The sequence below is a fragment of the Myotis myotis genome, unplaced genomic scaffold (genome assembly GCF_014108235.1).
Source record: "Myotis myotis isolate mMyoMyo1 unplaced genomic scaffold, mMyoMyo1.p scaffold_m19_p_4, whole genome shotgun sequence".
In the NCBI taxonomy this organism is placed as follows: Eukaryota; Metazoa; Chordata; class Mammalia; order Chiroptera; family Vespertilionidae; genus Myotis; species Myotis myotis.
The window spans coordinates 6,974,681-6,987,442 of record NW_023416346.1 but is presented as its reverse complement, the minus strand read 5'-3'; the positions used below and the strand labels follow the sequence as shown (position 1 = coordinate 6,987,442).

Genomic DNA, 12,762 nt, shown 5'->3' with positions numbered 1-12,762 from the left:
AAAATTACAAAATAGTCAAGCCCAGAGGAGGCAGTGTAATGCAACAGAGCGAAATAGGCAGTGACTGGCCTTGATTTCACGCTTTCCAAGATGAGACATTTGCAGTAGATTACCCTTAAAGACCCTTTCCAGTTTGAAAATATCCATTTAAGAGCATATCAATGTTTTCCTGCTGTTATTAGGCATTTTGGTGATTCTCATTCTCATGCACCGCAGTGTTTAACAAGTGCCAGGCAATGTTCAAAAGCCGTATATGTACATATTAACTTACTTTATCTCCCAATAATTCTAAGAGTAGGTATGATTATTATTAACCCCATTTTCTAGATGAAGAGGATGAGGCAAAAAGTCATGAAATAACTTGCCCACAACTAGCGGTGACCAAGCCAGGATACAAACCTAGGGAGACAGTCTCCAGATACCATGCTTCACAGATGAGACAATTGAGGCTTTTGGAGTTTAGGTCACTTTGGCTACCAACTGGCTGAGCTGGATTCAAATACACGTGTGTCTGATTCCAAGGCCCATGTTCTTTCCACAACCGTTTGCTTGGGAAGGAAAGGCTGGCTCTTAGAGAAAAATTGTCTAAAAAATTGTTTTGTTTTGGGGTTTTTTTGAAACATATTTTTACTGATTTCAGAGAGGAAGGGAGAGGGAGACAGATAGAAACATCAATGATGAGAGAGAATCACTGATCGGCTCCCTCCTGAATGTCCACCACTGGGGATTAAGCCCGCAAGCTGGGCATGTGCCCTGACTGGGAATCGAACCATGACTTCCTAATTCATAGGTTGATGCTCAACCACTGAGCCATGCTGGCTGGGCTGTTTTGTTCTGTTTTTAATCCTCACTCAAATGTTTTTACTGATTTGAGAGAGAGAGAGAGAGAGAAATATCAATGTGAGAGAGAAATTGATCAGTTGCCTCCTGCATAGGCCCCAACCAGGGATCAAACCCACAACCTTTAGGTGTACAGGAGGATGCTCCAACCAACTGAGCCACCCAGACAGGGCTGGAAAATTAATTTGGTTTATCCCCTACCCAATGCTTTTTATCATAATCGATTCCCCACCTATCCTGCCCCACTGAGGAGTTGTAGAAGGGCAACAGTGCAGAAAAACAGCTAGTTTCTGTATCTGCTATAGGTGAGACACTGGGCCAGAGAGACAAAAAAGGGGGGAGAGGGGCTTTGTTTCTTTACTCCTGCTCTAACAGGATAACTTTCATTTGAGAGTCACACAGATACTAACATTTTGGTCAACAGGCAGGAACAGATGGCTTTTCCTAGGTGATAGTAGTCCAACTATCAAGCCACACAGCTGTCCAGATTTCACACTGAAGTTCTGTCATCAATTCACTGAACACTGTGATGCTCCCCTGGCCCCCATGTGTTAGCTAAATCACCAGTGTTTACAAATACACTGTGATGTGCTAAAAAAAATAAATAAATAAAAAATCGCTCACACACACACACACAAAAAAAAACTGCAAGGGGGAAACATGCTTCCTTTGGATCTGAAGCCAACAGAACCGTTTCTCATCGCAACTATTTTATTACAATTTTCCTCTGCCTTATTCATGCTTACCCTGATATATTTTACCACCTTGCCTTGTTATTTCATTCCCACACTGTCATCTCCATTTTTGTACAATCTCCCTGCCCCCACTCTCATTCCCCAAGAGTTTTTGGAGTCAAGAGGAGAGGCAGTCAAAAATTACAAGAGTACTTGAGAAAGTACTAATAGCAAAAAAAAAAAACTGCTCTAACCAAACCCTCCGGGGCCTGGTTTCTTTTTTTAATTATTATTTTGGAGATAGGACACAGAATGACTGAAGCAGCTGTCCAGAAGCCCATACAATTCACTCCTTGCAGGAGGCACTATTATTTCATATCACATTTTCAAATACTTGTTTTTGTCTGATTATAAAAGTAATACATATTCATTGCATAAAATTTGGAAAGTATTATAAACGAAAAATAGTAAGTTTATCTTACTACCTGGAGATAGCCACTTTAACAACTTTGTTTCATTTCCTTCCATTCTCTATTGATTGTTACATTCATAGGTGTGTATATAACATGAAACACAGAGATACACAAAAACCCATCTATAATAATAAAAGCATAATATGCAAATCAACCGAAAGACCAAACAGCAGAACGACCATCCGGACGGCCTTCCGGACGACCACGCTATGACACGCACTGGCACCAGGCCAGCCAAGGCGGGTGCGATGTGATTGGTCAGGGGGGCCCGCCATCGCCCCAGGATCACCCCACAGAGGGAGGCCCAGCCACCTTCTGCAGGGTGATCCAAGAGGGGGCTCTGCGATTGATCACCCCAAAGAGGGAGGCCCAGGCCACCAGCCAGTGGGGCGATCAATCAGGGGAGGGGGCTCCGCAATTGTCCCAAAGAGGAGGCCCAAGCTACTAGGCCAGTGGCGCTGCAGCGGGTGGGCGGGGCCTCCCTCTGCTGGGCAATGAATTGCCCCACAGAGGAAGGCTCAGGCCACAGGCCAGCGATGCTGTGGCAGATGTGCAGGTCGGCCAGCATTCGCCCTGCAGAGGGAGGCCCAGGCCAGCCAAGCAATGGCACCCCACACCTGTTGCCTGCAGAGGGAGGCAACTGGTGGCAGGGGAGGGGGACAGTGCTGCACATATGGCAAGCAGTGGCAGTGGTGGGGGCGGGGACAGCTGCCAGCAGCCGGGGGAAGGAAAGCCCCAATAGGCCCTGATCGCTGGCCAGGCCTAGGGACCCTACCCGAGAGGTCCCAGATTGCGGGAGGGTGCGGGCCAGGCTGAGGGACACCCCCTCACACCTACCCCCTTGCACAAATTTCATGCACTGGGCCTCTAGTATTTAAATTAAAAATCCAGTAATGGAATAATCCCATAATTCTCCAGTATATCATGAAAATTTTCCTCTGCCTTACTTTTGATTTTTAATGGCCAGATAATTTACTCTGTAGACCTACTATAATTTACTTACATTCCCCTTACTGTGGAAACTGTGTCTTCAGTTTTTCACTATTATAAATACCTTAGTATATAAAGCTGTATGGCACACATATATCTGATATTTCCTTCAGAAATTATCCTTTTTTAAATTAACAAGGAAACCATGTTACTTACAGAAAAACTGGAAGATACAAATAAGCAAAACTAAAGTTAACTGTAATTTCTTTTTAAATACTTTTGTGTATAGCCCAGACTTTTCTTTATATTAGACATACATGGACACAAGCACATATGTTAAAATGGATCATATTATAAAAAATAAGTTACTGCCCCAGCCTGTATAGCTAAGTGGTTAGAGCATCGGCCTGTATACCTAAACAAAGGATTATAGGTTCGATCCCTGGCCCTGATCAGGGAGCATGTGGGAAGCAAACAATTGACATGACTCACTCACATTGATGTTTCTCTCTCCCCCCTCCCCCACCTCTCTCTTCCACTCTCTAAAAATAATCAATGGAAAAAATATTCTCTAGTGAGGATTAACCAAAAATAAGTAAGTCAATAAATAAAATAACAGTTACTAACAACAGTCAACATGAATTGAGTACTTACCACATGCCAGACACTGTGATTTTTCATTCAATCCTCCCAGCTACCCTATGCATTACTCAGCAGTTCCCAAACTTGTCTACACATTGGAGTCACCTGGGGGGACTTCCAAAATCCTGTCCCCACAGATTCTGATTTAATTGGACTGGGTAAGGCCTGAGTGTGGGTGGGTTTAAGAGATACCCAGAGGATCCTAATGTGTGTGTACAAATTGGGAATTATTAGGTTCTCTGCTGTTTTGCTGCTATTTTATCCACCTTGAACTGATGTGGAAGTTGAAGAACACTAAAGTCAGTAACTTCCCAACATCATGCAGTTAATAAAGCTGAAATTTCAATCCAGCTATAAGCTCAGAGCCCAGACTTTTAACTATTGATAATTTGAGATCAGCCTCCCTTTACCCCACCCTTTAACATCATACATATCATGAACCTAGTTCTATTTTAGTAAATAGTACTATACATTATCATTTTAGCAACTATAGTATTCCACTGTATCAAAGCATCAGAATCCAAGTGCCATCAATTTTCCCACTATAGAAAATGTTGCAATCAATATCCTTATTGATACAGTTTTGTACACATCTTTCATTATTTCCTTAGGATAAATTCCAAGAAAAGGAAGTACTGGGTCAAAAGGTTTTGATAAATATTGCCAAATTGACATTCCCATCAGAAGTGTGTGAGAATGTCTTCAACAACACTGAGTTTTCTCATGCATTCCTTTTTAATCTTTGCAAATTTCATTGGAGAAAATGGTATACCAATTTATATTTTTTATTAAATGTATTAGGGTGACATTGTTCACAAGATCATACTGCATCATGCACCCATCGCCCCAAGCAAAGTCTCTATCCATCCCCATTTCCCCCACCCTTTGCCCATCTCCACCTATCCCACCCCCCTTTCCCTCTATCACTACACTGTTGTCTGTGTCTATGTAGCTTAATCCTTCACCTTATTTCATCCAGCCCTTAAACTCCCTCCCCTCTGACAGCTGTCAGTCTATTCCATGTATCCATGCCTCTGTTTCTATTTTGTTCATCAGTTTATTTTGTTCATCAGACTCAACATACAAGTGAGATCAGATGGTACTTTCTCTGACTGATGATACGCCATTTTAATTCCCCTTTACTCCTAAGAATATTTTTCATGTTTACTATCGACTTAAATTTCTTCTTTTATGTATTTTCTTATTCCCATCATTTGCACATTTTCTAGTAAAATACTTATATTTTTTTCTTACTGCTCTGTAAATCTTTATATATTAAGAATAATGAGTCTTGCCCAGCCAGCATGGTTCAATGGTTGAGCCTCAACCTATGAACCAGGAGGTCATGGTTCGATTCCCAGTCAGGGCACATGCCTGGGTTGCAGGCTCGATCCCTAGAGTGGGGCATGCAGGAGGCAGCCAATCAATGATTCTCTCTCATCACTGATTCTCTCTCTCCTTCTCCCTTCCTCTCTGAAATCAATAAAAATATATTTTTTAAAAAGAATAATGAGTCTTGTTGCAATTGTTTCTAGTTTCTTCATTAACTTTATTTATGATTTTGTGCAGAAATTTAAATTTTTCATATACTTAATTATGTTAATATTTTCTTTATTATTCTACCTTTGATATAATACATATAAATATCTTCCCTACCCCAAGATTATATATTCTCCTATATTTTTTAGTTCCTTTATCATTTCTCTCTCTTTTTAAAAAATTTTAGATTCTTTAATGAAGCAGTTCCCAAACAGGATTACACATCAGAATTGCTTACAGAGCTTCTTTAAATGCTCATGTCTTAAGACTGAATTACAATTTGGGAGGGGGGGTGAAAGCTGAACAGAAATATTGTTAAAGGCACCATAGGCAATTCTGATGCACCCCCTCCTTTATTAAGAAACTATTTTTTTAAATATATTTTATTGATTTTTTACGGAGAGGAAGGGAGAAGGATAGAGAATCAGAAACATCGATGAGAGAGAAACATTGATCAGCTGCCTCCTGAACACTCCCTACTGGGGATGTGCCCGCAACGAAGATACATGCCCTTGACCAGAATCGAACCTGGGACCCTTGAGTCCGTATGCCGATGCTCTATCCACTGAGCCAAACCAGTCAGGGCAAGAAACTATTTTAATCCTTCTAAATTTATATTGGTATCATTTTTCCAAATCATTTCAGTACATTTCAAGAATTTGAAATGCTACTTTGATAAACTCCATGACAGCAGAGACCATACCTGTTTTTACTGACCATTATGTCATAGTGCCTGGTGCACAACTGGTGCTTCCTAAATGTATTTATTTGATTGATTGATTGATTGATTGATTTGAGAGAGACAGAGAGAGAAAGAGAGAGAGAGAGAGAGAGAGAGAGAGAGAGAGAGAGAGATTAATTTGTTGTTCCACTTATTTATACATTCATTGTTTGATTCTTGCATGTGCCCTGACCAGGAATCAAACCCACAACCTTGGCATATGGGGACAATGCTCTAGTCCAGCGGTTCTCAACCTCTGGGTCGCGACCCCTTTGGCGGTCGAACGACCCTTTCACAGGGGTCGCCTAAGACCATCCTGCATATCAGATATTTACATGATGATTCATAACAGTAGCAACATGACAGTTATGAAGTAGCAACAAAAATAATTTTATGGTTGGGTCACACCATGAGGAACTGTATTTAAAGGGCCAGAAGGTTGAGAACCACTGCATCTAATCTAACCAATTGAGTTACCTGGCCAGGGCCATAAATGTTAACTGAATAAATAAACAAGAACTGACAACACAAGTCTTCAACCTTATCTCACCTCAAACTGGCTAGTCTTCTCTTTAACATTTCCTTGACTATTAGGCCAAAAAAATTGATGTTATTAATATTGATCCTGAGTTAGCAAAAAATATTAAATTATGCCCAATACACTCTGTTTAAAGTGGCCAGGAAATGTATTAGAGGGCTCCATCAAGAAGTCAAAATAATTACATTGGCCATGTTTAAGAGGTATGGGAATTCTGATCCAGTTCTCCACGGAGGAACTGAACAGAGGTGACTTGAGAAACTAAGGAAACTTGGCTTCCTCTAGCACTTAGAGTTCCTCAGCTAGCTTCAGAGACTGACTCAGAGCTTCCATGAGCTGAAAGGCCCACCCATACCCTCTTCCATGAGCCCATGGAAAGAAAATCAGAATAAGGGATCAGGAGACCTGAGTCACTACTATCAACCTGTTTGACCATGGGGGTTGGGCTAGAGGTTTTCTAAGGCTCTCTTCAGTTCTAAACCTCTAACTAGAGACCCAAACAGACTACCACAGTGTGGGGCTTCCAAGAACAACATGAAATTGCCTGCAGGGAATAGTAGTAGTAGAAGTGTAGTAGTAGAAACAACAGCTATTGGTAAATTTTACTGAGCACTTATTATATGATACACAATATTCTAGACGTCTCACTACTAGTAATAATGGCACACACCTCATAGGACACTTACTGTGTTCCAAGTGGTTTGCATATATTAATTCAATCTTCACAACAACCCTATAAAGTGAGTCCTATTATTATCCCCATTTTACAAAGGTGAAAACTGAGACACAGAGAGATTAAGGGACTTGCCCAAGGTCTCACAACTATCAAAGGATGGAACCAATGAGTTGAACCCAGACCCATACTTTTAACTACTATACTATACTGCCACCCAAACTATTACTGTATAATGCTTTCACTTCAGAGGTTGCACAAAACAAGAAATGTGTTATAGTTACTTATGTATCAAACTCCCCTCTTCACTAATGCTAGAAAAATTAGTTTTTACTCCAATGTGATTTTAGACAGATCAGATTCCAGGGCCTGAGATAGCAAAATATATCATTTATTAAGAAAATAATTACCTTTTTATTAAAAATTGTGATCCATTAAAATATATGTATTATAAAATAAATAAATCATTAACTACTGATGACATTTCCATTGAACACAGACAAAACACATGTGCTTTTTATGCATCATTTAAAACACTACTTCAGAGCCTCACCTGCTCAAACTCGTCCCATATTTTCATAATTGGCTTTTAAACAGTGACCTGACAGCCCACAGGTGTCTCAAACAAAACAAGCCAAACGAAACGAAGTACAGTAACTTCCTACCATCCATCCCCATGCACTTCTCATCACCTCCCACATTCCCCATCTGAGTGAATAACACCAATGGCCCCAGGCTCACTTCCTCCCACATCTGGTCACTGAATATTTCTAGAACTCATTCCATTCTATCTTTGTTGCTCCTGTTTCTGCCCAGACATTTACCATCTCTTCCCTAAAGCAGAAACTCTCCAAATGGCTCTTGGCTTTCATTCTATCCAGCTCCAACCCCACTTCAACACTGCTGCCAAAGTCATCTTCCTAAAACAAAATCTGACCATGTTACTGACATGTTTAGAATCTTTGTCTTCAGGATAAAGTGTAAAGTCCTCCATAGAACATACAAGGCTCTTTTTTATCTGGCCCCCCAACTACCTTCCCAGCTTCATCTGAGGTCATGCCCCACACATCTCACACGAGGCACACAGAGCAACTTGGAAGTTCCCAAACAGTGCTTCTCTGTCTGCCCAGAATGCAATTCTCTCATTTGCCCATCTGGCAAATTCCCACTCACTTATTTAGACCAGCTCAAAACTCAAAGTTCATTATGCTTTCCTCTGGGCATCTATTGCATTTTGTACCTCTCCCTATTATAACACTTATTCAGCCTGACACAATTTTTGTTTATTTGTCTGTCTTTTCCATAAGACAAGGAACTGTCTAGTGTCCCGTGTATTATTCAACTCTGTATTTTGTTTATTGAATGAATGAATATCTCAGGATTTAACAAGAATATTCAAACTGCTCCAGATAAATGCCTATTGTGTGAGTCAAAGCAGGCATACAGGCCGAATCCCATTTCAACAAATGTCTTTAACTTGACAATCCTCATATCAAAAATAGTTGTTACATTTGTGTGACTCCATACTTGAAGCCATAACCAACAGGATAGTTTTTAAAAGCTTCATTAGACCACCAACAAACCTACCTGTTGAGTATTTATAGACATCTGAACTCTTCATTCTACCCCATCCTTATCCTTTTGTGGGTCATAGGCCAATTTGAGTAGTTTCTCTATCATGTCTTAAACCTACACTCCCTTTTGATAACATAAAAATCCCACGCACCCCTGAAGATTCTGATACTATCCCAAAGGATAGTATCAACCCCACTAAAAATAAGAAATCACTTTGTGCCAGCAGCAATTCACAGCTTCACAAGAGATATAATCCAGCAGGCAAGATACCAGTGAGCTTTGCTCTTGACTAATTCATAATATTAAACAGGCATTTTCCTTCTATCACCAAACATAAACATTGTGACATTAAATATGCTTTAAAGTTTTTACTGGGAAGAGGATGCTAGGAAGGTGTTGACATCTGTCTCCTTCACCTTTGGGAACCTTATGATAGAAAATTGCCAGAAACAAATGAAAAACACAAATATGAAAAAATATGCTGTTTCTTCATATATAACCCCCACGAGCACATGTTCAAACAAAGGAAGTTTTTTGGAAATGCTTCTGGCACGACATTTTCTTTCTACTTCCCCCACCACCCCTCCATCCCCACTTTAAAATATTTTTAACTTCTAGCTAGCAGAAACTTCTTCTAAACACAAATGCTTTGTCCTTGTGAAGACAAAGGGTTAAATTAAAGAAACAGCTGGCTGCCTGCCACTAGCTGAGGTTGAGGGAACTAGGGATGGAAGATAGAGAAGGAGGAAAAACCAGTTAGAGGAATGAGTGCTAATTTTCTTACCCTGCCACATGGCCATGTTGATCCTATCCACTCCCACGTTGGGGTCACAGCCTGAGTTTCCCAGAGCACCCCAGTTTTGTAGGGAGGCCTTAACGGGATATAGATGGAACAGCAGCAGTATGGTCTTACTTTATGACAGATGTTCAAGCCCCAACCCTGAAAATGTAAATAAAAAATGGAAACTTGAATTTAAAAAAAATATTTCAAATCCTTGAAAATGATCTCCTGTCCCTCCCTAAATCTCTATTTCAATGATATGCAGACAGACAGTATCAAGTTCCCCCTAAGCAGCAAGGGATCGCTACAGAAACATAAAATGGGGAGATCAAGAGTCAGTTCACATTGCCACTGAGTGCTGTCCAATTCTGCGTGAATCACGGGACCTTCAACAAATGGGATTTGGAATCTCAAGAGTGGGTGCTTGGATAAGATAATTGTTAAGCATCTTTCCTATCTTGATGTTCCATGCTTTGGGAAATAAAGAGCAGCATAATATCCAATGCTCTCCCCAAACCCCCGACTTCACATTAAAAGAAACTGTAGAAAGGACAGCAAATTTTGTGACTACTTAAAGTTTAAAATAGATATTATATAGGAAAAGAAAAGGAAGGAAGCATAATAAAAAAAAGAGTGATGGCCTCTGTGTGGTTCTTCCTCTCTGCTTCATTATACTTTCCACACTTTGCCAATGTCCTATCGGGAGCATATGTTGCTTTTATAATGGGGGAGGGGGTGGAGAAAGACCAAAGAAAAAATAAAATACTAATTTAAGTAAAGTCAAATTAATCCAGCTCATTCCTATTTTGAAAATGTCAAATTCCACCTTAGGACAATACTATTTGCAAGGATATAAAAGATGCTAGGGCCCAGCCAGTGTTGCTCAGTAGTTGAGTGTCAACCCATGAACCAAGAGGTCACTGGTTTGAATCCCAGTCAGGGCACATGCCTGGGTCCCTGGGTTTTGGGCTTGATCCCCAGTAGGGAGCATACAGGAGGTAGTTGATCGGTGTTTCTCTCACATTGATATTTTTATCTTTCTATCCCTCTCTCTCTCTAAAAAAAACTCAATGAAAACATTTTTTAAAAGGCGCTAGGAATGGGGGGGAAATGAAAGATTTGACTACTTTGATTTCGAGTGTAATATATTGAACACTTTGCTTGTCCATTTAAACAAGTTCTTAATAAATTGGTTTTCCTTGACTGAGCATATCAGCCAACTTGCTTTTTTTAAAGAAAAAGTTCTCACCTTTCTGACCTGATCAACATCAAAGCACATTGCTATTTCCATAGCTTTTATTTTTTTTAAAAAAAATTTGATCGGCCCTAGTGGGTTTGGCTTAGTGGATAGAGCGTGGGCCTGGGGACTGAAGTGTCCCAGGTTCGATCCCCAGTAGGGGGCGGAAACCATAAAAATCTAACCTCCCCCATTCAAAATATATTTTTTAAATATATTTTTATTTATTTCAGAGAGGAAGAGAGGGAGAGAGTGAGATACAAACATCAATGATGAGAGAGAATCAATGGTCAGTTGCCTCCTGCACATCCCACACAGGGGATGGAGTCCGCAACCCGGGCACCTGCCCAGACAGGGAATCAAACCCTTCCTGGTTCATAGGTGAACGCTCAACCACTGAGCCACGCTGGCTGGGCTCCATAGCTTTTATACATGCAACACCTCCACCGTGAAATGAAAGCACTAGCACACATGTACTGAAGACTAACCGAAACTTCAGAGTGATCATTTTGGCCTTCTTAATGGATGTTTTAAGGACAAAGTGCGAATGGTGTACACTAGTTTCAAAAACACCAACAGAGAAAAGACAATGTTTTGCATAAAGAAAGATCCACAAAGTCCTAGGATGGATTCGCCAGGGGGGAAAAAGGCGCTCCGAGAACTTACTTATCCGGAACCTGGAACAGTGTTTGGGTTTGCCTTATTCCCGCCCCCCCCCAACCCCCGCCCTTATTTCGGGTGCAGTTACATAGTATCGATCCACACTTAGTGGAAACATGCAAAATTTAACATCTCTGAAGTCCATCCCAGGTAATTGCTAATAAACGTATGGAGTTTATGTAAAGCAGATTCTTACTGGCTTTTATGCTCCACACTTCTGGATTTCCTTCACTTAGTCGAGGTAGCTTACACTGACGTTATCAGGCGCACATGTACAGCTTCACTTGGCAGTCCAGGAAACTGATTTGCTCTGAAATGTAAGGTAAAGGCGCATCCATGTGAAGGAAAAGCCCTCCGTGGTGAAGGCACTCAGGCGCAAGCCTGGACAATCTGGAAAGAACCGCCTTTCCGCTAAGTGGGAAAAGAAAAACTAGCAGCAACTAGTTTTCTGAGAGTTTGGACTCCACTTTTAGTAAGACCCACACCACCCAGTGAGTCCCGAGCAGGAGGCAGAAGAACGGGGCCTTGACAGCTTTCCAGCCAAAGCCACCCTGCTCCAGCTCTGGAAAAGGGACGCCTTGCAGCTAACCTCCCCCTTTCAAAAGCGGGCGGGCTTGGCGCCGCTCCGCAAGAAAACTTTGCTGGGACGGCGCAGGGACCATAGCTCGGAGACTAGGGCTGGGCTCCCGAGAAGATGCCACCCTTCGCTGGCTAGAACTAGCCGGTCTAACTCCTTCGAGTGCCAGGCGGCGGCCAGGCTTGGGGAACCCCCATCTCCAGGGGGCCGAGCCAGCGGGGAAGCGCTTCTCCCTGTCGCTGAACGCAGGGGGTGCTGGGGGGTGGGCCAGGAGCCAGCGGGCCGCGAAGGACCTGTTGGGGAAGGGACAGCTCGTATGTCTTTACCTGTCGCCGAGATCTGGAGCGGTGGAGCCCGTGTCCGCGGCTGGCGGGCCGGGCGCTCAGTTGGCTCTGGCGCCCAGAACACCAAGTTGAGCTAGCGCCCCACGTAGCCGGCTGAGCTTCATTCACAGCCCTGCTGGGAGGAGAGGGAGCAGAGCGGGCGCGCGGCTCACGTGACGGGCGCCTTGCCAAGTATCGGCCAAGCACAGTTGACGTCTGCGCCTGCGCGCCCTGGCGGGGGCCCTCTCCCCACACCTTGGGCAAGCGGGGAGGGGGCGATGCCAGCTCTGGTGGCGGCGGGACCTAAGCTGCAACTGAGATCGAGGAGCTGGGAGGGGTTTACGCTTGCGCAGCCGCAATAGGTAGCCCCCCCCCTTCGCTGCCATATTTAATGAGGACTGGGCAGGCCCTAAACCCACTGCTGGGCGTGTCCATTGCTTTTAGTACTGCATTGTGTTTCACTGTTTCGAGCCTGCGGAATGATTTTTGGTTTTGTCCTTAGCATGAAACTGTTTATCCGGAGCTCCTAGCCCACAGAGTAGTTAGTAGTAGAAATCGAATACTGATTCTATTAGCTCA

At 42.5% G+C, this 12,762-nt stretch overlaps 1 protein-coding gene across 3 annotated transcripts in view; it reads right to left on the bottom strand.

Annotated features, from left to right (window-relative positions):
- The window catches only part of CLCN5 (chloride voltage-gated channel 5), a 184,238-nt gene extending 171,753 nt beyond the window's left edge, over positions 1-12,485 (bottom strand). For 2 of the 3 annotated variants that reach the window (XR_004966906.1, XM_036304692.1), the window contains exons 1-3: positions 12,187-12,485; positions 11,480-11,593; positions 9,390-9,545 (exon numbers count right to left, since the gene is read on the bottom strand). Coding sequence is in view for 1 of the 3 variants with exons in the window: in XM_036304692.1 (XP_036160585.1) it covers positions 9,390-9,405 (16 nt within the window). In the remaining 2 variants the exon portion in view is untranslated. The remainder of the gene's footprint in view (positions 1-9,389; positions 9,546-11,479; positions 11,594-12,186) is intronic. The other variant, XM_036304693.1, reaches the window with a different exon arrangement.
- Positions 12,486-12,762: the final 277 nt, after the last annotated feature.